The 27702-nt window shown below is 35.3% G+C and overlaps 1 protein-coding gene across 1 annotated transcript in view; it reads left to right on the forward strand.

Moving 5' to 3' along the window:
- The first annotated feature begins 20331 nt into the window (after window positions 1-20331).
- The window catches only part of LOC121126107 (uncharacterized), a 57892-nt gene continuing 50521 nt past the window's right edge, over window positions 20332-27702 (forward strand). The window contains exon 1 of the mRNA XM_040721411.2: window positions 20332-20387. Coding sequence (XP_040577345.1) covers window positions 20347-20387 — 41 coding nt within the window. The 5' untranslated portion in view covers window positions 20332-20346. The remainder of the gene's footprint in view (window positions 20388-27702) is intronic.

The following is a 27702-nucleotide window of genomic DNA, read 5'->3' on the forward strand; positions in this document are numbered from 1 at the left end:
AGACAATACCTCAAGGTATGGAGCAGAGGATCAATCAAGGAAAAGTTTTGATGAAAATGGAATACTGAATAAATATAAATAAAAACACGTCAGCCACATGAAAGTAGGGAGCCCAAAATGTTTAAATTATTGTATTAAAAGTCTACCAAGTGGGATCAAGTAACTGCTTCTATACTGTCTTCTCTAATTAAAACAGGGCACTTGGATTTTGACTATAAATTGTCATTTTAAATCATATTTTACATTGGATGCCTGAAGATTTTATGCACTTTTGAAAGGTGCCCTGACTGAAAAAAGTTTAAAAAACGCTGATCAGGAGCCTTCATTTGATATTTGTTTAGTTTCGATACTACCCCATTCAAATAAAATCTGTGGTATCTTTTTTCTCTAACTGATCAATAATTTTGTCGTTCCTTAGGAACAATTTGTGTCCTTTCCAAATAATTTAACAATACAATTGTTTTTCAGCTCAACTTGGAAAAAATCCTTTCAACTTTCGGCAAATATTAACAACGCAAATAATTAACTGAAGATACAGCAAATCAACATTCAGGACACTTATAAACAGTGATGCTAATTATTACCATTTTGAGCATATTAAATAAAAGAAAACTAAAAACAGCAGGTATTATTTTGATGTCGATCCTTAGTGCTGTCTCTGTCCTTACTTAAAACCGAGGACAGCAGTCCAGTCCAACTTATTTGTCTACAAAGAAAGTAAAATCGATCTTTCGTGACGTCATTGTGGTTATTTTTTCTTCCTTCTTTTTATTATTCTATAAAATAAAAAAATATCATGTGAGTATTATGAATATATTGCACTAAAATAAAAACACGAATATTTTTGTCAAGATATGTGCAATCCTCTTAATACACAGGGTAGGGAAGCAAAGCGTGGACTCGAGTGATATATTTAAAAATGCATCAATAACTTTATATTTTCAATAATAAGCAAAAAAGCTAATGCTAACAAAACACGTAGACAAGGTTTTTGTATAACTTTTTTCACTCAATATGGCCACCTTCATTATCAATCATATCCCTACCACGTCTCCTGAAGGCCAGTATGGAGGACGCGTGAGAGGGGCACTGTCCTGAGTCCGTACGTAGTTACCCTCTGAGTAGTTGGTCTTCAGCCATGGGAAGAAGGTGTACCTAAGCACCTTATAGTATGCTAACTGGCCGAGCTTTGAAAAAGAACGGAAGCATTTTCTATTCATCAGAGGCCACAACGCTGAGTACCATTTTTTGGTACGGATGTTTGGTGTGGTAAACCTCTCTGGCCTCTTCTTTTGTTTGTGCTAGCCAGTAGTCATTACGGCGGTTGTGGAATTGATCCACTGTGAAAATCATCTTGTCCGAGAAAATGTTCACAATTGACCCATTTGCCTTTATATGTGTGAGGATTTTCTTGCACCTCTCGAGCATCCTGGCTTTCATGCACACTTTGAGAAGGTGGTGTTGGGTCCTTGTAATAGAAATTAATCCCAAATTGTGATTTATAATCCTCTTGATGGTGTTAGGAGCCACAGAGAAATCCTTGGCGAGGCGATTCATCGACATGGATATCCTCCCTTATATTCTTCTCCAAACTTAACAAGAATTTCGTATCCCTCTTTTAGTTATGCCCTCCTCTTCCTAACATGATGGAAAAGAGTTCACCAGTTTTTTTAGTTCTTGTTTTTTTCATCTTGGCCAACTTAAAAACCAGGCACCTAGAACAATTAACAGTGCCCATAATCTTCATCACATCAACTCCAGCATCTAAGAGATCTGAGATACGCTACCTTTTGCTTGTTACTCGCTCATGATGACTAAATGATTAGTGTAGTCTATTTATGTAAAAAGGAAGGTAAAAACAGAATATCAAGAAAATAATCACTAAACCTTTTCATAGTAATGAGAAAATAAACAATAATTAACAGTCCACGTTTTGCTGCCCTATCCTGCATATCTCATATATCTTATTTGGTGTAATAAAAAAAAGATCGATATTTGTAGAAAAAATCCAAGGACTCCCAGTCCTAAGGACCCATAGAACCGTTTCTAAGACTGAATAAATAAAGAGCGACTAAACCCAACTGATCCTCATTTCTACTCGGAGTCCAACTAGGACTTATAATTCTAACTCACCAATAAATCTTATGTTTAAAAAATAAACTGATTAGCATCAATAGACAATAAGTTTGCATTAATATTTATGTTAGTAAGACAGCACCGTATATAAATGTGATTTATTTTGCAAGTGGGGCATCGTGAAGCATACACAACTAAATTGTAGAATGAATACAATTTTAAAACAATTGCCCAAAAATATTTTCGCCAAAAGACAGTTTGGGACATTTGGTCCTAAGTAAAATAAATAAGTATTTGGCAAATACTATATACGTCACATTAGTGATTAATTAGTTTTATCTTGCAGAAAAATATTCTTTTTATTATTTAAATGAATTAATGATAATTATATGAACATAACATGTCTATGTTTCAAATCCTTTACTGTTGCAGTACTATTTATAAACTAAATAATTAATAAGCACAACAGCGATTCCAATGGAAAAAGTGCTAATCACTTCTTTGTTATCAATTAATTATCATTCGACATAATTGAAAACACTCATGGATTGACAAAGAAGCATAGTGTCAGGCTGGAGCGGTAATTTCCTCTTCGTTATGATCCAAGATGTGTCCCAAGAAGAGGCATTTGTCTCTGGCGAGATATAAACAATCTTCTTCGGTCTCTTCATGAACTCTACTTCTTGTACAAAGAGTACAAATCCCATCTTGGATCATAACAAAGTGCGAATCCATGTTCTTGTCTGATATTATGATTGATCCTTCGACAAACTGTCTTTGGGCAAAAAGGTTTTTGAAATATACTCCTCTATAATTGCAACAGTTTACCACATTTTCTAAGTCACTAGGTGAAAAAATTTAATTTTCCTAGGGTAGTCTCTAACATGACCCCACTTTTGGTTTAATATGCAATCTATGACGTTAGTGAATAAACTTATAAGAGTTGTATTGCAGAGAACATGACGTAAAATGCCTTCATCTATAGAGAAAGAAATGCAGAAATGATTGAGCAAAAAGTATCAACTGTCAAATGGTGGGGGTACATTGTATAACTTTGCTTTCTCGTACGTCATACTTTCTCTCTCTATCTTAAAATGAGTGACAGTGATAGTAAAAAGTTAAAATTTAATTATTGCAACCCTTTCATAATAAGGAAATGGAAACTTTGCAAGGGGAAAATTTTATAGTTGGATTGGGAGAAGAGGGATTTCGTCTTTTTTGAGATATTCGGACACTTAGTGCTTTAGAAAAATGTGAAACTAAATGAAAGGTCTCAATAGGGGGTGGGGATTGGACTTGGAGGCGATCTATGGACTGAGGGATGAGGCCGGAGGGTATTACAGGGAGCGGGGATCAAATTGTCGAGAAAATATTTTTCTACAAAAAACAACACAAAATATACATTTTTTAACTTTTTTATTGAAAATCAAAACTATGACGAGCATATAGCTATAGAGTAGCCATTCATTCGATATAATCACCGTTGGCATCAATAACGGCCTCTGAACCGGCCGCAGGCTCTTCTGACCATCTCATTGTCCATGTTATCGAATACCTCCTTGATGGAGTCCATCAGGCTGGCCTTGGTGCTATGGGGATGTCTGGGGCTATGTCGAGAGACATAGCCCCAGACAAAATAGTCCTAAGGATTAAGGTCGGGAGAGTTAAGAGGCCACAAATCCTTGGTTACGACGCCATAACAATTCTCGGTTAACCACTGCATGGAGATTTTGGACACATGACAGGGTGCTGAGTCCAGTTTCCACACTCAGGGCCTGTCTCCCGCCACCCCTTGACCTTCATGGACCTGGTAGGGTCATCTTCAACCATCTTCTTCACCTTGTCGACAAAATTCGGTGTCCCTGACCTTCCTGTCGGCGCCCTCCTCCTTGGGTGCCCTCTTTATGGTGGCATCAACATCCCAGGTATCCTCTAGCTTCATACAGATACGCTGAACAGTCCGTAAATTCACTCCTAAGGTTGAATCAATCGTTGAATTGGAGATTTCACCTCCATTATTAACCAATGCCATGACTACGGCGGACCTTGAAAGCTCCTCGTTCCACTTATAGCTCTTTATCTCCTCATATGATGACGGCATGATGCTAACTGAACTACGTATCGTCAGCTGACAAGAATAGCTTTCCTATTTGGTAACCGGTTTTTTATTTGATAATGTCGTCTTCAAGTTATCAAGGTTTAAAGTAGGCGACAATCTGATCACACCTCCCTGTATGTCTTATTATGTAAGGCACTATGAGTGTTTCTTGTATCTATCTACCATGAATCATAATAGTCCCATTACATAATTAACGCTACCAGTATCAAGGAGAGAAACTTCTTTTTAATATGGCATCTAATCCATTAACTCCTGAAATAGAGAATTACTATAAACAGTTATCAATAGAAATGTAGAGTACATATTCCAATTATTGTTTAATCCTCCGTGGAAACTTTTGATCGAGATCTATTTAATCCTACTCCCATAATATATTCCTCGCTTTGCAAAGTGATTTCCTTATTATTAAAAGGTTGCAAGGATTGAACATCAACTATTTGCTGTCCCTGTCTCCAATTTGAGATAGAAGGAGAAAGTTTGGCGTACAGGGAATGTACTCCGAAATGTGTAAAAACTTATTCAACAATTGTGTGTAAGTTATAGAGCAGATTGATTGCCCATTATGTAGCTTCATGCTTCAAAACTAAATATATATATATTTAGTCTCTATGTTGTAAATATATGTATATAAGGGAGAATTAACGAATAGAAAGTTATTAATCATTAGGCATTGTTCTATATGGTTAGCATAATTCACAGTACTTATTAATAAACTAGAGAAAATGTATATTTGGTGGGTATAAATATATACTCTAATCATACTCAATGATCTAATAGCAGGCTTTTTCTTTCGTTTAAAAAAAAGTAAAGCAGGGTCTGACCTACTTTATTAAGTTCAATTTTTCATTTATATTAGGAATACATATATCAACTGTAGGGTGGGGACTTTTTGACTTTATTTTCAAAATTGAATTCCTGAACGTTAATGAATCCACTTGCACCTTCTTATGACACACATTACTTTGCTCTGATAAAAATAAGGAACAGTGTTACGCATAAACTATTTTAAAGATAATTGCCAAAAACATGTTAATGAAGTATAAGCATGCTATTTTACCGAGTATTTTATTTTTAAAAGCTCAGATTGTTTGTAATATATATTAGGTATACAGAGCTCGGAAGTCAAACGTGGACTGAATGACTGATTTTCGAAAAATGTCAATAATTTTATTTTTTGCTAAATAATTTTGAAAAATTTTTTTACAAAACTTTGAGACATGACCTTAACAAACATGTTCACTCAATATGACCGCCCTCAGCAGCAATAACAGCGTCCCCACTCCTTGCTGGAGTTGATGATGAAATTTTGGAAAAAATTGTTCCATTCCTTCACAATGGCGGCCTTCAGGGAGTCCATATTCGGATCTGATGTCCTGTTAGTCTCCCTCTACAAAGTCCCCAGACAGCAAAGTTCAACGGGATCAAATTGGGCCAAGATGATGGCCACATTTTCTTCGGCCAAAAATTAGCCATGTTGTTAGCGCAGAACTTCTGGCATTTGGCCGATGTGTGAGGATGCACCATTATTGGTCTGCACATAGTTGTCCTTTAGGTAGTGTCCTTGAGCCATGGCAGTATGTTGAACCTCAGTACCTTTTAGTAGGCCTCCTGTTTTTGCCCCAGCCTTAAAAAAAACAGGGAGGCATTTTATTGCCGTCGGACGCCACGACCCCCAGGACCATTGTTGGGGCCGGATATTTTGTTCAGAACACCCCTTGACCCTCTGGTGATCCCCCAAGCCAACAGTTGTTGTGACGGTTGTCCAAGGTGAAAAACTTATCGTCAGAAAACATTTTTACTGTGGATCCATTTGCCTTGATCCACGCACGACCTTTCTTGCACCTCGGCAGTCTCCTATCCTTCAGAGTGTCAGTCAACAGGTAGTGTGGGGTACTTGATTAAAAGGACAACTCCAAGTCTTCCTTCACAGCCCTCCTGATTCTCCCCTTGTCCATGTCAAACTCGTTAGAGAGACGATTCATGGATTTTGTGGAGTCCTCCTTGATCTTCTTCTTCGGGTCCCCAGAAACTCACAATCCTTTTTCAAGTTGTGTCCCCCACTTCCTTCTTTCCATGAGAGGTCTTTCCATCCTTTTTCATTTTGGCCACCATGAAAATGAGGCTCCTGGAGCTTTTCACAATGTCCATAATCCTGCCACCTCAATTTTGGCACCCTTAAGGTCTGAGATCCTCTGCCTTTTTGCTCCTTGCGTACTCATGATGAAAGATTTGATAAATGTTTATTTTTGTTTACGTATGCAGAAAGGACAGAAGATTCGGAATATGTATGAAAATCACAAAACCTTTTAAAAAAATTAAAACAAGCAGATGTTGCAGCTCTTTCTACTAACAAAGACCGACAACGACAAAAAAATCAGACCAAAAACTAAAAGCATCAACATCCACCCGAACTTAAGCGTAAATGCTATAGATATGTCGAGTAAAATACATCACATCGACCCTTTCAATGTCCTGATAAATATTAGACGAGTAAGAAATCCAAAAAGAAGGGGCATTTACAGACAATGCACTGACATAATGCTAAACATCCAGTGCAGAGTAAGAACGTCGATGATCCGAGTAAAACTTTATCCGTCACTCCATATCTCGAGACTGATGTTAGTCTAAGGTCAGGCTAACCTTTTAGCATGAAAGCTCTGCCTGACTCATGAGCTACTGAGTATATTATTTATCAGGACTTGGTATTGATATACAGGGTGTCCACGATAAATTGGAACTATCTTAAAATTCAACCTGCTTGATAAAAATGGAATTTGGAGTGTATTTGTTAATATGAAAAAGTTAGACATGATATTAAACAATAAATTTATTCAACATGTCCTCCCTCAGCAGCCACCATCTTCTCCATCCTGTCCCTAAAGGATTTGCATGCCCTAATGACTTCCGCAGAATCAACAGCATTCCATTCCCTCGTAATGGAGCCCTTCAGGGCCAGGATGCTCTTGTGACTGACCTTGCACACCTCTCTCTCCAACTTTCCCTAGCAGTAGTAATCACACGGATTGAGGTCGGGTGAGTTGGAGGGCCAGATGTTGCGATCCCAGAAAGTGATGTCGTGGGAGTTGAAGAGGTTAGTGGTCCTCACGGCGATATGTGCGGGAGCTGAGTCTTGTTGGAATATGAACTCCCTCCCAGTGGCCGTGTCCCTCATCCAGGGAATGACGAACTCCTCCATGACTTCGCAGTACCTTATCGCATTAACCCTTTCCTTGGGATTGAAGAAGAAAGGAGGCATCACCTCACCTGCTGCAGATGACACCCAAGGTCATCATGGAGGCCGGGAACTTTGTGGTGAAGCCTGCAGGGACCTCTCCTCTCTCCTTGGCAAGCCACCTGTCATTCTGGACGCTGTAGCTTCAGTCGACAGTCCAGTTCTTCTCGTCGGAGAAGAAGATGATTCTTCCTCCATGGCTCTTCAGGTCATTGAGGAGACGCTTACCGTTGGTGAGCCTGGTGGCCTTCATGGATGCCGTGAGGATGTGTTGTTTGGCCATTCGGTATGACCTGTACCCAAGGTCCTCATTCACGGCCTTGGAGACCAGCTGCTTGCTCACTCCACGGTTCTTGGTCAACCTGGACAAGGAAGTCCCCGACGAAGCCTTGATGGACTTCTGGAGGCCTTTAAGTAAGCCGGGAGTGCGGATTCGGTCACTTCTCATGTTGTAGGCCTTGCGGCAGACCTTCCCCTCAACCTCCCAGGCATTGAATACCCGGTACACCGTGGTCTTGGGGTAGTTAAGAAGCTTGTAGACAGCAGAGGGCTTGTGTCCTACGCGAGCCAATTCGAGGATGGCGTCTCTCCTCGCTTGTTCCATGATGACTATTTTTCATGACTATGATTTCATCAGGTATAATTGAACCAATTGACCAACCAACTGATCGGGTCAGTCCTTATGTGGTAATTCCAAAACCAAATGGATGCGTACTGTTTGGTATAGAACACACCCACCTTAACAATTCCTTTTAACGCCCTATTCATCCTTTCTTATCTTCAAAAGAACTATCCTCTTCAATTCCTTCATCATCAAAATACCTCTTTGTACTGGATGCCGCTCAGGGATATTGTCAGGTTGAACTCGACGAAAAGTCTTGCAACCTGACAACATTCTTTACACCCTTTGGACGTTTTAGATATTGCAGAACTCCAATGGGAAAGGAGTAAAGAAAATCTTAATAGAATCAAATTAGTCCTTGTGCAATGTAAGGAGAATAATATCAGGCTATCAAAACCCAAAATTCAAATAGGTGAATCCGAGAAGTATGTGGGATATATTGTTTGATCCAACGATATATCACCGGACCCAGAAAAAATCGGAGCTATCGCCCAATTTCCTTCACCAAGCAAGTTGACTGATCTCATATCATTATTTGGTCTTACTAATCAATTAGGTCAATTCTTTCCATACTTAGCACAAACTACACAACGGCTTCGCGCCCTACTAAAGAAAAATATTAATGTTGAGGGGCTAGATGAACACAAAAATGTATTTAAGAAAATAAAACGGATTCCCATCAATCCAAAAGGCTCTGTTCTCGCTCACTTCGATCCTAACCATCCCATTACACTACTGAAGGATGATTCACGTCTCCAAAGAATTGGTTTTGCTCGTATCCAAACTTAAAGTGGTGGCTCCACTAGATTAATTCAGTGGGGCTCACGATTTTCGAAGGACACTAAAACGAGATATGCAATTTCCAAATTAGAAGCCCTTTGAATCCGTGTCTTCCAACTTAATGGGTGTCAACGTGAAAACATATCTCGTCGTCATGGATCGCTATTCAGGGTTGTTCCTCATAAGTCTGTTACAAAAGACTTCAACTTAGTCAGTCACTGATATAATGTTGACATGGTTCGAAGATGGGGGGGGCTTCCAATTCATATACTAACTGACGTTGGACCACAATTATGGAAAGAGTTTGGGGACTTCTGTAAAGATTTAGGCATTAAAAATGATTTGGCATTCCTATACTCACCCAAATCCAACGGGCATACAAAGGGTGCCGTCAAATCCATGAAAATTATCCGTAAAAAATCTAATAACTGGACTTCATTTCGTTCATCACTTTGGAATGGAGAAATACACCCAGATCTGATAGACTTAGTCCAGCCCAATGCGTATTTGGCTACTCACAAAGTATTTTGGTAGCAGCATTTCCCATTGTCTACACTTACCTGTCGCCTTCCGACTTTGACAGGGCGGGGAGAAGAAGAGAGAGCCTCTCATCCAAAAAATACACTGATCCCACTTCTGCTGATTGAAACCCTAGGATTCCTGGAGATCACGTTAGGATCCAAAAGATAAAGATGTGGGACACACGTGGAATAATTACAAGCTCTCGGAAAGATGGAAGATCCTACTTTCTTGATATGGAAAGAAAGAAAATTATACTTAATAGACGCTTCCTAAAAGCATATAAACTACAATATCCTTAAAAACGCTTTCATATTATTAGTATCACATAACTATCAAACAGTGTCGTATTTACAATGTTTAGCAAAGTGTATTAATAGTATGTGTTACCAATATTATTATATCATGGTATTTGTCGTCTTGGGAGAAGATGTGAGGTCATCAAATAGAAAGATTAAAACTTATATGCAAATAACATTAGAAACTATTTTTGTATTGAATGTATTTGCATCAGTATCAATAGAAACACGTCGTAAGTTGTATAGTCAAGAACAAAGTTTATTTATAAAAAAGAAAAGTATATATTGGGAACTTTGATATACAACATATCTACTCAAATAGATCAGTAAATAAAGTATCACTAATACGTTTGAATTTGAGGAAATGCCTTCAAATGCTTTATAAACATAGGAAACACAACGCCTTGTGTGATGATTGATGTGATTTCTCACCCTCCCACGTGCTCGTAAAGAAACGAGCAGAATAATGTAAAATTATAATAATAATAAAAAATACAAATAAAATAGATTAATATATATATATATATATAATTCAAATATCTTCCTCCTTCATTCCTAGATAAACTGGTTATAGAACCAGCTTGTTTAATTTTTAAAAAAGCACTTATTCGTAAAAATGGATGTACACAATTTATTTTTCAAGTATATTGATTGTATTTCGAAATGATGGATGAAATCAAGCTTTGTGCTTTGATTTGCGTTAGATCGAGAGGCATACCGTCTACAGGATCAGAAAGCTCTAAATAGTCTTGAAATCAAGCCTAGTAGTGGAAGGCCGGCCAAACTGACCCCAGAAGTGCGCAAGAAGGAGTTTGATTTGGTTCAAGACTGGGTACAGTCTGACGGTGGCCGACTAAATTGAAATCTTGAAGACCAAGGTACTCTCATAGATCCTCAAGATCACCAACAAGTCGGGCAAGACGCCCTAAATCTTCCACTAGGATGAGGCCCCACACACACACACACAACCCCAATGTTGTGCAAGCGTGAATGAAAGAGAACATGCAGTTTTGGTTCAATACTTTCTGGCCTCCCCATAGACCCAATCGGAATCCTTTGGATTTCTATATCTGGTGGAAAGTCGAGTTCAAAGCCTACAGATCACGCCACAGCAATATCACCGAACTAAAATCCTCTGTTGAGAAGGAATAAATGTTCATGAGAAGGGACTACATTGTCAGAGTGTGTTCCACCTTCTGTGGCCGCTTGAAGGCCTTCATTGAGAGAAATAATATATGTCATTGTGTGATTAATAAATATTTTTAATTAATCTATCATGTCTCACTTGTTTGAAACTCAGGAGGAGCAAAAGTTTGCTCACATTGATTAGTCGTACATTCATTTCGCACGACCCGATATATCTTGCAGATTACCAATGTATACTTGGTATGTTCACGAGGATCCGGACCATTTTCACATCCCTATACATATGTAGTGCCATGACCAAAAATTGGAAGAGTCTTAACTCCCTTTGTCCTTAGTAACTACACATAATTTATGCTATATAAGTGGTGTGTCAACATCAAAACAAAATTTAAGAAAAGGCGAATATTTATATATATATTTTTTTTCATACATTATAATTACAATTACTAGGATGAACTAATATATCCAAGGACGATGGCTATAATTAAGAACTTTAGCTTGAATAATGAGCCTTATATTCCCCCCCATATGGCCCCTTTCAACCTTAAAATCTATCAATTTCCACTTTTTTTATTGTGACAATTTGCTACATTGAGGGTAATTGGTGGTATACCACAGGACTAATAATAACAACTTCTTTTTACCAATTGAAGATAATTCGTCAAAGAATACCACACTCCATTTTGAAAATAATCATTCTAGGTTTCTTTTGTGTTTAAGGGGCACATATCTATTGTTTTATAGATAAAAACATTATTACTACACTCCGGAGTCACGGATCTCTTATAAATTAGTCGTAAAGTTAAGTTAATAAAATTTTTATACGGATGATACCGTCAAATAGATAGCACATCGCTATCTAATGACTATGTTCCAAATAGTTTGGGTTCTTAAAGGGTCTGAGCATTTGAATTTCATTCTTTATTTATATGATTATTAAGTTTGTGTTAAAATCATATTACAGGGCTTAAAATTAACACTGGTTCGGCCATCCAGGACAGACAAATTGTTCGGTCGACTAGGTGAATAATGTTTAAAAAGCCATATTATAATGTCTTTTAATTATCCATAATTATTCTCATACCTAACTTTATACCATAAATTTCGAATAACTTGATGCGTTAAAGTTTTATAATTTTAATCAATTTAATTTATTAAAAATTAGGTATATACATTTTATTTAAAAATAAAACAAGGACATGAGTTTGTAAAAAACAATTACTTTAAATGACACATATATGATACATACTTTGCTTCTATTAATTTATATGCTTCCAAAGTGTATAACTAACTTATATTTACTACTTTGTCATGTCTGCATGTCTGCAGTGCTTTTTATTTTTCTGATTATTTAAAGTTCATGTTTATTCTTAATCATATATTAGAATGCCTTTTTATAAGGAATTTGTGTTATTGAATTGTATTGAAAAGTTGTCAATTTTTTATATATTTAATTAAAATTGAGATGAGAACGTAGAGGGGTTTTTATAGTTAATAATCCGAAAAAGATATTTGAATTTCATGAGCTGTTGTATTATAATTTAACTTTAGACAACGAGTACATTGTATAGGTTTTATACTTAGGGATGACTTTTTAGTAGAGCGCGAGGTGATTGCGGGAGTGAGACTTACTATATCAGAGAAAGATGTGACATACATATCAATGGAGAATAAAATTTTGTAAACATTTTGTAGCTTGGGTGTTTGTTTGTTGTGGGAAACGCCAGCAGTGTTTTTTATTTATTTTCCAAGGCTGTTATAATGATTAATTCGGTCTTGAGGAATGAAAATCAAGATATACCGTGTAACCAGGATTCTATTTCCTCCTCATGAATGATGAATAACGTTAAGGATTTGTTGGATAATGCCAATCGGTTGTATTTTTTAACTGGCCAGCTTTTTTTTTTTGTTGTAACCTGTTACTAAGCTGCTATCAGGTCATTCCAAGTAAAATCAATAAACAAAATCACATTTATGTAAGCACCATCTTAGATAAAAGCTATAATATCCAAAATTTTACCCCTTTTTCGTCTCCGGTTTAGGATAAAGAGGCTTCTAAAGTTTTGGCATCAATGCCACCTACCCTACTTTGAAATCCCTGTATTTTGAATGTTTTTGAAGATATCAATCAACTTTAAAACCTATTTCTTAAATAATTGTTTTATTCTTTCGTTGTAATCTTATTGTATAAGCCAACAAAAGGAGTTTTTATTCTTAAGGTCCCAATTTACATATATTGTTTTAAAAAAACAAAAAAAACGGGTCAATTTTCACTTTCACTCAAATTTATTTATAATAATTTGTAATATTCCACTTAAATACTTAATGTGATAATGTGTGCGTAAGTAGAGCAAATTTCTTAATATTCATTACTTTTTAATTTCTGAGGGGTTAACATCATTTTTTACTGTATACAAGCTGTCATTGATTTATACGAAATCGGATTAAACATTTGGGTGTGATCTTAAAGGATAAATAATAAACCTGATAATTCTTTGCAGAGTTGAAATAGCAAGTCCTTATAAGACTCAAACTAGAACTAAGGATAAACATAAGAGTAATTCTTGCATTTTTCTTTCTTTATTTCCTTCTCCCCTTCAAGACATCTACTTGTATCTGATCTAAACAAATGGCATGGCAGCTAAGCTGCTCTTTCCAAAACATTTGTCAAATGGTCGTTTTCGGGGTTCTTTAAAATACCCAAAATGCTACCAATTAAGATCACTGGTTATATGTGTAAGTTTCTGTTTGACTCAAGGGAGAATTGAGGATCCAAAACGGATATACGTCCTTGTGGGATTTGTGTTTATTTCCTGAATTTTATATCTGCTCACAGTTAATCTAATAAAAGTTCATAACATGTAAGCAGCTCTCTTTCAAAACATTCCTCAAATCGTCAGTGGAATCATGTCAATTTTCCATTTTCTTTTCCTAAACATACCGAAAATGCTATAATCTTTAATTATATTTCTTTAAATGCATCTCTATACCAAAATTTTAGATCGTTATTATCCATTATTTGCCATCTGAATAAAGGAACTAGTAAAAAAGAAAAAGCTTAGAATTTACAACTCTGTTGATAGGTATACAATTGTCTTTTTACTATAGGAACATATTTTAATCTGCATTATTGTTTAGGTTAGTATTTTTGTTGATAAAGATAACAGTTTTGTTCCCCTTACATTCTAAAAATATGATTAACCCCAGTCATTTTTTGATCAAGAGTGGACATTTTTGTGGTTATTGCTTTTTTGAGAGTTCTTTTTTTTTTTGAGAAAAGAGCAGAAGTTTGCTGGTTAGAAGGCAGCCATGTTCTCCGTGCAGAAATGCTGCACCTTCTTGGACGTGTGTACCGGGCCGCCGTATTTGGTAAACAAATAGTTGTGCCTGGGGAACGTGATCTTCAACCATTGCCAGACATGGTACCTTGTTGTATAAGTCCGTGTAGACATTCTCATTGGCATTGGAGAAATAAGGGGCATCTTGCTACCGTCAGACACCACGACGCTGAGGACCATGATCTGAGCAGGATGTTTTGTCTTGAAGGTTCCCTTGACCTGATCTCTTGATTCAGCTAAGAAGCGATCATTTCTCCTGTTGAGAAAAGTGTCCTCTATGAAGATCTTCTTGTCGGATATCGACTTGTGCAGGGGGATGTTGCACACCCTCCACCGTTTTGTTTGTTGCTCGGACATTTTGATTGCATAAAAAAAAACCATCAAATTGTAGCCTTTTGTCAAGGATTCTAATTTTTGAGTCCTCATCCTGATAACAACACGATAATCTTTTCAATAATGAACAAAATAGGAAGGGGGGGGGAAATAACCCGTTAGGAACCAACTGTTTCTCATTTTCGAATATAAAAACTGGTTTTCTTTTAATATGTTTTGTCCATCTCAGTATTGATATAGCTATAACAAATGGGCTCAAAAATTTCCGGGCTTTATATATAGATGGCGCCATTTTATCATGACTTCGCCACATTTTCAGTTATTCACAGCTTTCAAAAAAGAGCTATCAAAATTTCATGACAATCAGTTCTTAGTTTGTGAGTTACTGTGATAAGTGTGAAAAGACTTTTGTTACACTGGTTCTTGATAGGAAAAAATACTGTGCCCTGGCCTTTTAAAAAAGGACAATTTTGAACAGACCAAGTATTATAAATCAAAGGTTGAGTGATACCCTTTTTAAATATGTATATTGCGTCGTTTTTATGTTAATTACTTTTTCTTTTAATTTTACATTGCCCCCGGGTAAATTAATGGTCAATCTTTTTTTTTTTTTTTGAAATTCGAATTAAAGTCAAGTTCTGAGAGTAAAAATGTAATTTTAAATCATTCAAAATTGAAGATATTGAATAGTTTTTATCGAGATTTTTGAGTTATTTGATAAAAGTTCATAATTTGTGTTATTTAAAGTAACCGACGGGCTATTTTGGGGACAATTATAAAAAGTATTTAAATGGGTTTTCTCAATCTAATACTTGTCAAAAATAGACTTGTAATTCTATGATTAACAATTAGTTTTACATCTTTTTCGATGACATAATACGTTTACAACACTGGAAGATCAATTAATTATTAACCTCATCCATATCATCAATAAGTGCATTACATGCGAGATGTCTGCTCATACAAGAAGTTAGATGACTAATAACAGACAAGAAATTACGATAACTTAAAAATTGACAAAAAATTGCTTAAATTTTGAAAAATCCATATAATATTTTTTATGATCCGTAAAAGTTCGGGTACCCAAAGGCAGTTCAGGTATCAGACATTGGATAGTTTTTGGATAATATAAATTATCATGGGTACTTCGGATATGGTTCCAAGAACCGTCTTATCTCTTAGCACTATTTCGATTACATATCACTTCCCCCTAAACGGAAAGTGGAAATGAGTAATTCTGGAAAGGAATAGAGCATATCCCAGAGAATAATACATTATTGCTTAATCGAATATTTGTCATTAGTCATTTTCTTATACCTCATATTGTGTTTGAGAGAGGTAAGGAGAGGGGGGAAGTGTTAAAAGCTACTACACCACGGTCGTATAAGGAAAAACCTTTCATAACAACTGTATCTGTGAATCAAATATTATTTTCTCTACATAGAATGTATAATTCGATCACACAGTTTGACAAGCAATATAACAAATTATTATAAAACAAGGAAAACATTATATTATATTTATACAAGGGTGGCCTGAAAAGTGTCCTATCTCAATATGAAGATAGCATCCCTCCTTAATACAAGCTAGTTACATCGATGTAGCATCTTTTTGTCAGCAACATTAAATATTTCTTATTGAAAGTGTAAGCTTTAAATAGATTCAAAAAATAGCAGACGAATAAAGGCTTGTTGCGTTAAAATGTATGTGTTGTCTAAGTCAATCCAACTTGATGTAATTGAGCCAAAAACCAAAAGTTTCTCATTAATCATTCGTTTGCAGAGAGAAACAACGAGTACTACTTCGATGGGTTACACAGAGTGGAGCATCCCTGGGAGAGTAGTTACAAGGAGACTATGTTGAAAAATAAAAATTCAGGAAAAGTGTCTTGTATCTTTGTTAGATCAGAAAGTTTTCAGGCCACCCGGGTATATGTAGGTAGGAGAGACTAGGAAAATTACAATAGGCCTTTTTTTCGAACATCAAAAAAGTTCTACTTGTAAAATTTACATTACAAGTCTCTAATGCCTAGTTTTATTATTATTTTTTATAAAAAGTATTTATTATATAATATCAAAAAATACATCATCAGATATTGGATAGTAAAAAAATTTAAATAAGCATTGTAGTTTAAAATTAGTGCCCAAAGACCTTTTCAGCTACAAAGGTACAATAAAAATCTATAGTATTAATAAACAGTTAAAAATATAGCTCATCAATGAAAAGTACAACGTTCAATAATTTAATTATTAATCTCTCTGATCAATTCAAAAATACAAATTACAAAAAAAAACATGAAGTACTTAAAAATTGAGATGACTAAGAATGAACCCATTTTTATGCAGCATTAAAGACCCTGATACTAAAATTTAAAGATTTAAAAATTTGCAAGTGGGTACAGGAAATTTACGTGAAGTTAACAATTTAAAAATACTCACATTTTTAGTGCCCATATATTTGAATTCTATAAATAGTCATTGACAACGTCATAGTAACGGTCGGAGTTGTTGTGAGTAGTTTACTCTGAAACCATTAAGTAACTCTCATCAATAAATATTTCTTTTTTGTTGAATAATATTGTTTATAATAGCAATAAAGTCAATTCTATATTTTCTCAGTCAAGTTAACGTCATGAGTCCATTCAAAAAGACACAAGTCCGGACTCAAGCACTGGTTTATTCATATTTCATTACTTATCTCTCAGTTAGGAAATGTTGACAGTTTCATAGCATTTGATCTCGTGTGGGCCGAACCAGTAAAATAATAGAAAATAGCTTTTCGTTTGTCTCGCAAGTTTATTATTATTATTTTATTTTATTTTTTTGTTTAGCAGTGAGGCAGTTGAAAATAAATCAGAGGACAAGGGGTTAACTCCCTACTCTGAGTCAAGAGGAAATCAATGGACTCCATAGCATCGAGAGTAATTAACTTTTTTAAATTTAAAGTTATTCTAAAATACATTAATTGTTTTTTTGTTTGTTTCTTTGCCAAAATAATGATGGAATCATGCTCTTGTTTCATATTATTCTTGTTCGTCAATCCGTGAGTATTTCTAACATGATCAATCCATCATGTCTAATGATAATTAATAACAGAAAAAGTGTTTATCACTTCGAATAGTAGTCCTGATTGTTTATTTTTTATATTATACTAATTTTATTATATATTTTTTTGTTATTTGTTCGAGCTCATTCCATAGGAAAATTTCGATAATATATTTGTATTAAAATTTTGGGGCGTAAGTCTATTACTATTTATTTATATTTTAAGGCAAAATATCATAGAGTCAAAATGTATTTAAGGCAAAATGTTCTGAAGCAAAATAGTTTATGGCAAATGCATATAAGGCTATTTTATATATTTTTTGGAAGGTCCCATATTAGTGGCCGGTAATATTTGCCTTATAGGTTATTGCACAAATCTAGTCAGAAATTTTTGGCGTCAGCTTAAAGAAATGGCATCGACCAAAAAGAATTTATTCCACAATCGTGGAAAAGGCATAGTTTACTTGTGTAATCCCCGCCCGCCGAGCTGATGTTGCAATTTCAAACTTCATTAACCTGGACATGTCCTTTGTCTGGAGAGTCACAAAGGAAGTGAAGTCTATAGATGATTATGAATCAACGCCAAAGGTTGCTAGTCACAAGATGAGGTCATTTTTTTTTATATGAAGGTCCAATTATTTGTGGGCTCCAAGCTCATTAGACATCCTTCCCATGGTCTTATTTGTATAGGAAACAGCTGAGCAACACTAACTTACTTGAACCCACTCAACCTTAGGATCTAGCCACACGTAGAGTCATGTGCCTGCACACCCCAAACATCGCCGCCATGAAGGCCTCCATCAATGAGCACTGAGAGGGCATGAGCAAGGAGTCTATCTGCAACGGGTATACAGACTTTAAACACCACCTGAAGGCTATTATCACCGCCAAGTGTGTCTGCATTGAGAAGTAATTAATCACGAGGAGTTTTTGACGAAAAATGATAGAAATAAATTGTTCTTTACCTTTCTTTTTTAGTCTCTTTAGCATCAATAACCAAGACCTGTCCAAATGACGTCACCAGAAATAGAAAGAGAGATGAATTTACTTACTAAATCTGCTGGGCTTGCCCTGCCATTTTGTTGCTGCCTAAACTTGTTCTATTTACTTTGTTCTTGCTGTCTATAGCTCATCTCCCTCTTCTTTGTCTTTTCCCCCCTATTTTTTCTTCTCCCACTCTTTCTTCTCCCAGTTTTTTCTTCCACACCTATTTCTTCATCTTGCACTTAGAGCTCCGAACAGTATGCCGGCCAATGAAGCAAAATTCCGCAGTATAAAGTGACAACGCCATGGCCCAGTCGTAGAAGACCTTCCTAAGAACTAGTATTCTTATCCCCGAGTTATATCTGCAAATCCATTGTGGAATGGGCATGTTTAAAAAAAACGAAAATCAACATGGTTATCCTTACAATTGGATGAATGTTTTGAAGGAGAGAAAGAATAATGCTCATGACGTTTCATTAGATCAGCATCACTCGGCTGTAACAGGAGAGGAAGGAAAAAAGGATATAAAAAGGACATTTGCTAGAATTACTCCAATTTTAATCTCCAATTCTACTCTAAGTCGAACAATGACTTATAATTATAACTCCCCAACAAATCCTCAGGGTTACGCTACGTCTTTTATGAGCACATACGCACGTTCAACCAAGTTATGAATAATATGGAATCTATTTTGAAAAGGGCGTTCACTACTCAGGAATTAAATAATTATGACAACTGCCTAGAAAAATGAAATTATTTTTTCAGATTACCAATTGCAAAAAAAATGGTCGAGCTAAAAAACACACCGGATTTACATGTATATATATCTGGCTAATATGAAAATAAAGAAAATGCTAAAAAATAAGGGAAGGAGTTGTCAAACTTTCATTCTTAATAGGCTCACACATTCAGACCGAGAGTTTCATCCTATTTTGATTTTGATTTTTTAAATATGAGATGTATCTCTAATTCTCAAAGTTGCAAAACTTATTCCCTGACTCTTACTTAAAAATGTGGATTAAAATGATCCTCAAACCTCTTTTCTAAATTATATAAAATTATATTGAAATGATATTTTTTGAATAAAAAATGGATCTACGAGCATCAAAATTTGTACCCATAAATCCATGTTATTGATATAAAATATTACGTGGAGTTATTGGACGTCGGCAAACAGACTGACAGACAGAGAGTGTCTTACTTGCCTTTTTATCACCGCCGCCACTTCACAAATAATTTAGGTCCCCTTCAAATACTTCAAAATAAACCCCGGCCAGTGGGTTGATAAGGTTTATGGCAAAAACACCAAGCAAGTTAATAACCATGGAACTGGGGTTCATTTTGAAGTATTTGTTGGGGGCCTAAATGATTTGTAAAGTGGCTGTGGTGGTTTTTAACCTTTTTGGTACCTCACCTATTGCACAAAACAAGTTTTGGGGAGAGTCATTCTAATTTTATTAGTAAATGACTGGAAATTTTCTCATTGGAAATTTTATCAAGTGAAATTTCCGTGCACACAATAAATATACCAAAAATGCAGATCCAATGGCCCATATGATTATGGTGCCACTCCTACTTGTGTATTCATCATCAAGAAACATTGTACCCAAAGGATGTTGAAGAGAAATAATAAATAAATCCATGAATCATAAGTTAACCTGAATAAATATCTGCAGGTGTCATCATACATATAAACAATGTATCAAATTATGTATTTGCATAGAGGACTAACAAATTAGATTGCTACATATTTATAGATGATGTTATTCAACTCTATCTTTGAAGAAGTCAGTCTTTTTAATACGTCGAAATTTGAAGTGCTTTCATTAAGTTGATTTATATATATTGATTAGAATGGATAGTATCATTAATTTACATAGAAGGAGTACATACGGGTAAGTCATATTTTTAAAACACATAGCAAATGTGACCCCTCAACACAAATGCAAGCTAGAATCATTTTTCTTAAATTGGAGAGAGGATTGTAGTTGTAGTCCTTTATAAATTATCTTCAATTTATTTCAACCCACTCTTTGGGTATTCTGCAAATTGTATTTAAAGTCGTCAAAATGGATTTTTACAATAAAAAAATAAGAAATTGACAAATTGTATTTGACAGGGGCAATGAGAGAACCATTATAAGTCTCTTAAATCAAATAAGAGTTTTAAACTATAGCTGAAAATCCATACCAAAAATTTGAATATATAGCTTGTAATTGACTCAGATATTATCGTAACCGAAAATTTCATTCCCTGTAAAATTCCTTCCTGGATATTTCATTCTCTCTTTAAAGAGGGAAAAATGGTGACGTCATACGGTTTATGTTTCTAAACTACTCAGTAGATTTTGTGTACGACTATAGAGGGAGGCCTGGGCAGTTGGCAGTCGGCATTGGAGATGAGTCATGACTTGTGAAGGATATTTGATGCTTATAGATTAGAAATAACGTCATGATAAATCTTAATAGTGAGTAGGAACGGATTCCCGTTCTGGGGATAGTATTTTACCATGGGAAATAGAAGTAAACCCCAGCATTACGCTTCTTCTTCTATTTCCCAAGGTATAAACACCATATATCATTATTATCCGTTTCCTATCTATCACTCATCTAAATAGTCTTTGATAACTCACCGATCACATCCAGTGCCGACTGGCCAGGGCTACCTCTACATTCTACAAAAAGCTACTGAGTAGTTTAGAAACATAAAACGTATGACGTCACTAAATATTCCTCTTCAAAGTGGGAATGAAATGTCCAGGGATGAATTTTATAGGGAATGAAATCACCTAGCACCAAATACTATATATATATATAGGTAATATTGGGCTGTATAACGTATACATGTATACTGTCAACACAAAACCAAGCTATTATCTTTCTCAAAATTGACAATGGATGAGAGGAGGATCTGGTCTAGGTCTGTGCCCAAAAGCCCGCCATCCGAACCTCATTTTGCCTAGCCAAAAGCCCCGTTGCTTGAACCTTCTAGCCCAACATTTATTTCTAATGTAAAATAATTCCTTCACAACTAATAAATGACGTCATTTTCGACTTGACACCCTATGAAAAATAAGCTGAAGTTGGAGTTATTGATTATTTGTAAGTGTCGCACTTGGAAATATATTTTTTAGATTGTATTTTTATGACTTATTTCCTACTTACATACATTAAATACCTCAAATGTCTAATCAACCAAGCTCCAGTACTAGCAATTGACAAAATAAGCTTAAAAAGTCATAAACACATGGAAATAAGTTTATTAATAAGTAAATCTTCAAATTAATGATTTTCTATTAAATTGATCGGAATTTGATTGTGCAGGGGCGTCCGAAAAAGGGCTGGGTTCATCCTCACTCCCCCACCGAAAATTAATCCTGCGGATGCCCCTTTTGTGAGATATTGAACTTCATCAATTAGTAATTACACTCTAATATTTTAAATATATTTATCTCTCATGAGTTGATATTGAAATATCTTTATTGTATAGATTCTCATATTTCTACCTGAAAGCCTGCAGGCTCACTTGAAACACCTCGTAGCCTGACTTATTGCAAAGCCTGATATTTTATAGCCGTATCCCCCGATAGTATGGATTATATTTGTTTACCTGAACAAGTAATTATAGTCCATTTCTATCAGGAAATTATTCTAATGAACTCTTGGGGTCTACTACAAATTGCATTTAAAGTCGACATAACTGATCGTCAATTTAAAAAAAATAAGGAATGGTCCGATTGTATTTGAAAGAGGCCATATCAGGGCAAATTTAAGTCTTTAAATCAAATAACATTTCTAACAATAGCTAGGTAAAGTTCAAGGGTATCTTAACTCATCCCACAAATTTAAAAAAATAAGCTTATAATTGCTTAATTACTTTTTATAATGAGTATGAACTGACTTCTTTGTGAACCCTCGTACTTTTGATGACAGAATTAAGAGGAACAAATAAAACATAAATAATAATTTTAAAAAAGTTATATTTATGTGTGTGAAACTTCCCAAATCAAAACTGCACAGACTGTAACTTCAGATCATCCTAATTTTTAACACTCCGAAAGTTCTCAAGTTCCACAAGTGACGTGGGCATTTCTAAGTACAAAGAATCCCTTCAAATATGCTAGGATACACCCCTGCCCCCGGAATGGGAGTATGAGCTACTGGACCCTCAGAAAGATTAAATTCTTCCCCACCGCTTCCCTGAGCACCAAAGAGCCCTTTTAATTTCCAAAACACACCCTGGCCCTGAGCCTGTACAGGTGAAGTGCAACAAAAAAAACAGTCTGTGGGGTCAGAAATCGTTTGGCTGATAGGAACAACCTGAAGGACAATCTCAAGAGCGGAAGAACCACCAAAAGGAAGCATGAACACATCATGGATACATTTCGGGTTAACCAAACGATGAAGATGTCAGAATACGCCAAGAAAAAGAAGGTGTATCTGTCTACGTTGGCAAGGCCATCTGAAAGGCTGGAAGAAGGTCACTTAGGAGAAGCGAGACGCCACACCCGTTCAATGTCAAAAATAACTCCGTCTTTAGCGATATCAACAACTCTTGAAGGATCTGAAGCACAATAGCAATCTGGTAACCTTGATCGTTTAGCCCATCTAAAACAAGCAAAAAAATCGGGGAATATGCTTTGGGAAGGCTGACAACAGCATCAAAACCGTCACCAAGACCAAAAATCCGGCCTCTGTGATGATGTTGGGGATTCTGCCATCAACGGGAGAATAACTGCCTCGAATTTGGTTTCCTGTTGGATACTGTTTACCTGCGGCCAACTACTTGAGAAAAAAAAGGGGGTACCATAGATCACCAAGACCATGAAGAAGTTCAATAGGGTCACGTACGTTTTCAGCAGGCCATATTGGTAATATTATACAAGAGTAGATGGGTAGCAACAAGAACTTCTAGTCCAAAAAAATTGGCCTCTTCAGAGCCCAGATTTGAATCCACTGGATTACTCCATTTGGTGACTAATTGAATAGAAGGCCTGCAAAGTCCACCACCCGAATATTGATACCCTGAAGACCCCCATTAACCAGCAGTAGAGGATCATGAAAAAGGACTACGTTGCCAATATGTACAAGGGGTTCTGGAGACGGTTGGAGGCAGTCATTGAGGCTGATGGTAGTCAGACATATAATTAATTTGCATTGTCATAGTAAAAATATTATGAAATAAAATTTTCTATGTACAACAACATCTCGATCATTTATAAGTATTTCAATGACTACTTCGAGAGATATCTTTGTGTACACACAGTAATTATTATCATCGTTCAATTGCGTGTACCATGTTATTAGATAAGTTTTATGTTGAGGATTTCTTTTATACCCAGTTCACTTACCGCATTAAATAAAGCACCGTTCAGTCTTTCTTCGGTCAATTAAGAGTTTTATATATTTGGTCCCTATGAAATAGAATATATATTTTACCTTTTTTTCTAACTAATCGATAATTTTGTCTATCTTTAGGATACAATTTGCAGTGTTTCCAAATGCTTTATCAAAATATTTTATAAGTACAAATGTAATCTCGGCTCACATTATGAAAAATCATCTCAGATTGCTTTTGTATTCACGAGCCACATGTATTTATGTTAGTTTTGATAATTTGGTATATCTTTAATTGTAATTTTGATTTATCAATAGAAATCAAAGGTAGTTAAATTCAAAATACAATTGTAAAAATTTTAAAAAATCATCCCAACTTGATTTGTTTTTTTTGATATATGTATCGATATTTTTGTTCCAAGACCTGAGTTTTGTGGCATTGGGTTATTTTTTATCATTAAAATGGTGGATGTGATATCTTTTGTCTGCTAGTAAATGCCTAAGCCTCAGAAAGATAAAATATCCACGCTAATATAACGTTATAGTAGGTGTATGGTTGTTTGTCCACTGATAAAAACATAGAGTATTTATTTCAAAAAAGGAAACAGATACAGACTTTAGACATGAAATATAAGATGTTCAGAATTCTGGGGTACGTACCTAGAGCCAAGGTTAAAAGAAATACAAGGCTAGACCACTATGTCATCGGGCTTGCTAAATTTTTCAATTTGATGTATCGTACCGACTGCTAGGCGATCCAGTAGCAGCCAAGGAGGGCAATGTATACCTACTATTAATATTAGTTATTCTCTATGACGTCATTTATTAAAAAGTGTGCTGGAAGTCAAACCTCACTTGGATAAGCGTTATGTTTTAACCTTATACTTCTATTAATATTGCCTAGGGCTATGTTTCATTCTGATAAGACCAAATTCCTGAGCTCTGGAGGGGAAGTGTGGTTTTTTTTGCTAATAAGTTGATTTCTTAATAAAACAAGATCGATTCCTGGAGTCTCAAAGTTTATTTCAAAGGTATAGAGATGTCAAAAAACTCCAGCTGTTCTCAAAAAAAAAATTGAAAAAAATTTCAACAATTTTAGGGATGTTAAAAAAATGAAAATCAACAATGTAAATTATGACAATTTGAGGAATGTTTTTGAGGAAATCAGCTACAATCAGCTGTGACAAGGAAGGAGGGCAAGAAGGAACTAACAATGACATTTGCAAGAATTAATTAAGAAATAATAATGACAACTGCAAAGGAAAAGAAAATTCATTCTTCAGATTACCAATTCCAAAAAAATGGGCCAGCTAATAAACTTCACACTATTTACATCACATACATAAGTTTGTTAGTATAAATTATTCTTTCGATTATTTACGAAAAAGAATAAATTTTGAAATTTGAGGGGCACCCACAGAATTATATATATATCCACAACTATAGAGAAAGAAATTTACATAATACACAGATATTTACTGAAGAATAATTTTTTTGAAGAAAAAATTTAAAAATCCACAACTTTTCACAAAAAATAAACAATTTTAGAAAACATTTTCAAATATGAATTTTTGTCGAGCATGTCAAAAATCTCCAGCTGTTCTCAAAAAAAAAAATTTGAAAAAAATTTCAACAATTACATGTTCAATATATTTTTTTTTTTTTTGGAAAAAAAAATTCAATTATTATATTTATTGTAGAAAAATTTCAAAAATACATCTGAAAACATAATACATAGGATATTGTTGTGTTATTGAGGTACTGTCGTTTGTAAAAACTGTTAGCCACTAAGGTCCCCTCTTTTATTCCATTTGCAAAACTTCATAGAATCTCAAATTGTAAATACAAAGAGGAATTGGAAATTTTGTTTAAAAGTTCAAATTAATAGGTCACTCTTGAATAAATATAGAAAATACGGAGTATCTCTGAGTGATCAATATTATGTAGAAAGTTATGCAATTGTCTTAGTATGACTTAGAAAATCCCAAGTTATTGAAATGGATTATTATGAAGAAATTTAGACTTCCAATTAGGGATAGTTGTTTTATTGCACCAATGGGGCTGTCATTTCTATAGAAATTACTAGATTTGTGGGGGCGTCAACATGGAAAAAAAAAGCAAGAATAGAAGAAAATCCTAATTATTTTTTTTACTAGATAATACATACCGAGTAGTCAATTAAAATTTGATCATTTTGAATTTTAGAATTCAACAGGATATAATTTATTTATTAACAATAGAATTTGAACAAAATTAATACTATAAATAGGAGTAGACGTGTGTCTCTACACTCTTAATCATAAATGTACCCGCCATTATCGGCAATGATGGCTTCCAAGCGGCGGCAGAAGGGTTGGCACCCACTGAGAATGTAGTCATCTATCGTGGGGTGCCAGTACTGGCTGAAAGTGACTTTGAGGGTATCGGTGCTTGGACAACCGAAACTACAGATTTTCCTCTCCACATGTACCTAAAAGGGGCTGTACTGTCGGACAATCCTTTTATATATAAGTTTTTTAACATTGGGTACCTTGTAACATTTTATGCAATCATGTTTATACATTTTATCTGGTCACATCGTTTTTATCCTTGGGTCGGGTCACTCCCTTGTGTTATAGTACCTCTAATATTTACCCTGTTTATTTTAGTGAGAATGCATAATATACTTTATTAAATGTTACCTCGTCTGGAGTCAACTCTCTTTAATTCATTATATCCGTTGGGTTGGCGACGAGCCTGGATATTAATATATTCATTATGTCTTAGGTAAGAACACAACATCGGGCGAGGAGGATGGAATATTAATATATTCATTATATCTTAGGTACAAACACAACATCTGGCTGACTAGGAGGGTGAAATTACTCCCACGGCTGAATCTTAAGGAGCTTTGAGCAGACTGCTTAACTATGGAACTATCGAAGAATAACTTCAAGGAATGAGAAAATGTTATTTTAAAGGATCACGTTATCTCATGTGGTTGTCAAGATACAGCTGTTATAGAAGACAGACCAAATGTTCTGGGTGCATCTTCCGTTGTTGGTCAACTAGAAGTGAATAAACCTCTTCCCTTTGAACTGTCTGAATATTGCAGGGGTCATAATTGGGTGGGCTTAAGGGACAAATTCATAATTTAATTATCTCTATTAAACACCATGGACCCTGATCGTAAGGCTGCACTATTGTTTCATTGTGTAGGCCCTGAGGTACAACAGTCGAGGAATATTTTAAATATTGTTCCGGAGGGACAAGAAGTCTCATATACTGAACTTTTACGTGGCATGACTTAGCCTACACGTCATTAGAGAGAGTACTTTATGAGCGATAGAGGATCACGGATTGGTTGTAAGTCGTGGATAGCCATGGATGATTTCGTGACGCGACATAAATCAAAAGCAAAGTTTGACAAATTTAATAGTCAGAGGTGTGGTCGTTCGAATGAGGATTAAATAATTGTGGTCCCTAATCTTAAAAAACATAGTTATCTAAATTAAGCTAACTGGTATTTGCAAAGAGAATGCTGAAAATAAACGATGTGATTCAAGTGGATAGAGCATTTGAAAATGCAGAAAACCACACTAAAGATATGATAAAGGACAACTGTGCATTCTTTTACGAGTATATGGGACCTAAAGGTACTCAGAACCCTTAAAGAACAATGAAAAAAAATCATTGGAAGCCTAAAAGGACCCAAGACACCTCCCTCAAAGAAGATAAATGCCAGTTTTGTGAAAAGGTTAATATATTTCAAATTACCAAGTGTCCAGCATACGGGAAAAATGTTTAACTTAGGCCACTTTTCTCAGTTGTGTAATTCCTATCATAGTCGTGCCGTTTATGAGGTTTGAATGGCATCCACTAGAAAGCTGAATCA

This window comes from Lepeophtheirus salmonis, chromosome 11 (genome assembly GCF_016086655.4).
Source record: "Lepeophtheirus salmonis chromosome 11, UVic_Lsal_1.4, whole genome shotgun sequence".
In the NCBI taxonomy this organism is placed as follows: Eukaryota; Metazoa; Arthropoda; class Copepoda; order Siphonostomatoida; family Caligidae; genus Lepeophtheirus; species Lepeophtheirus salmonis.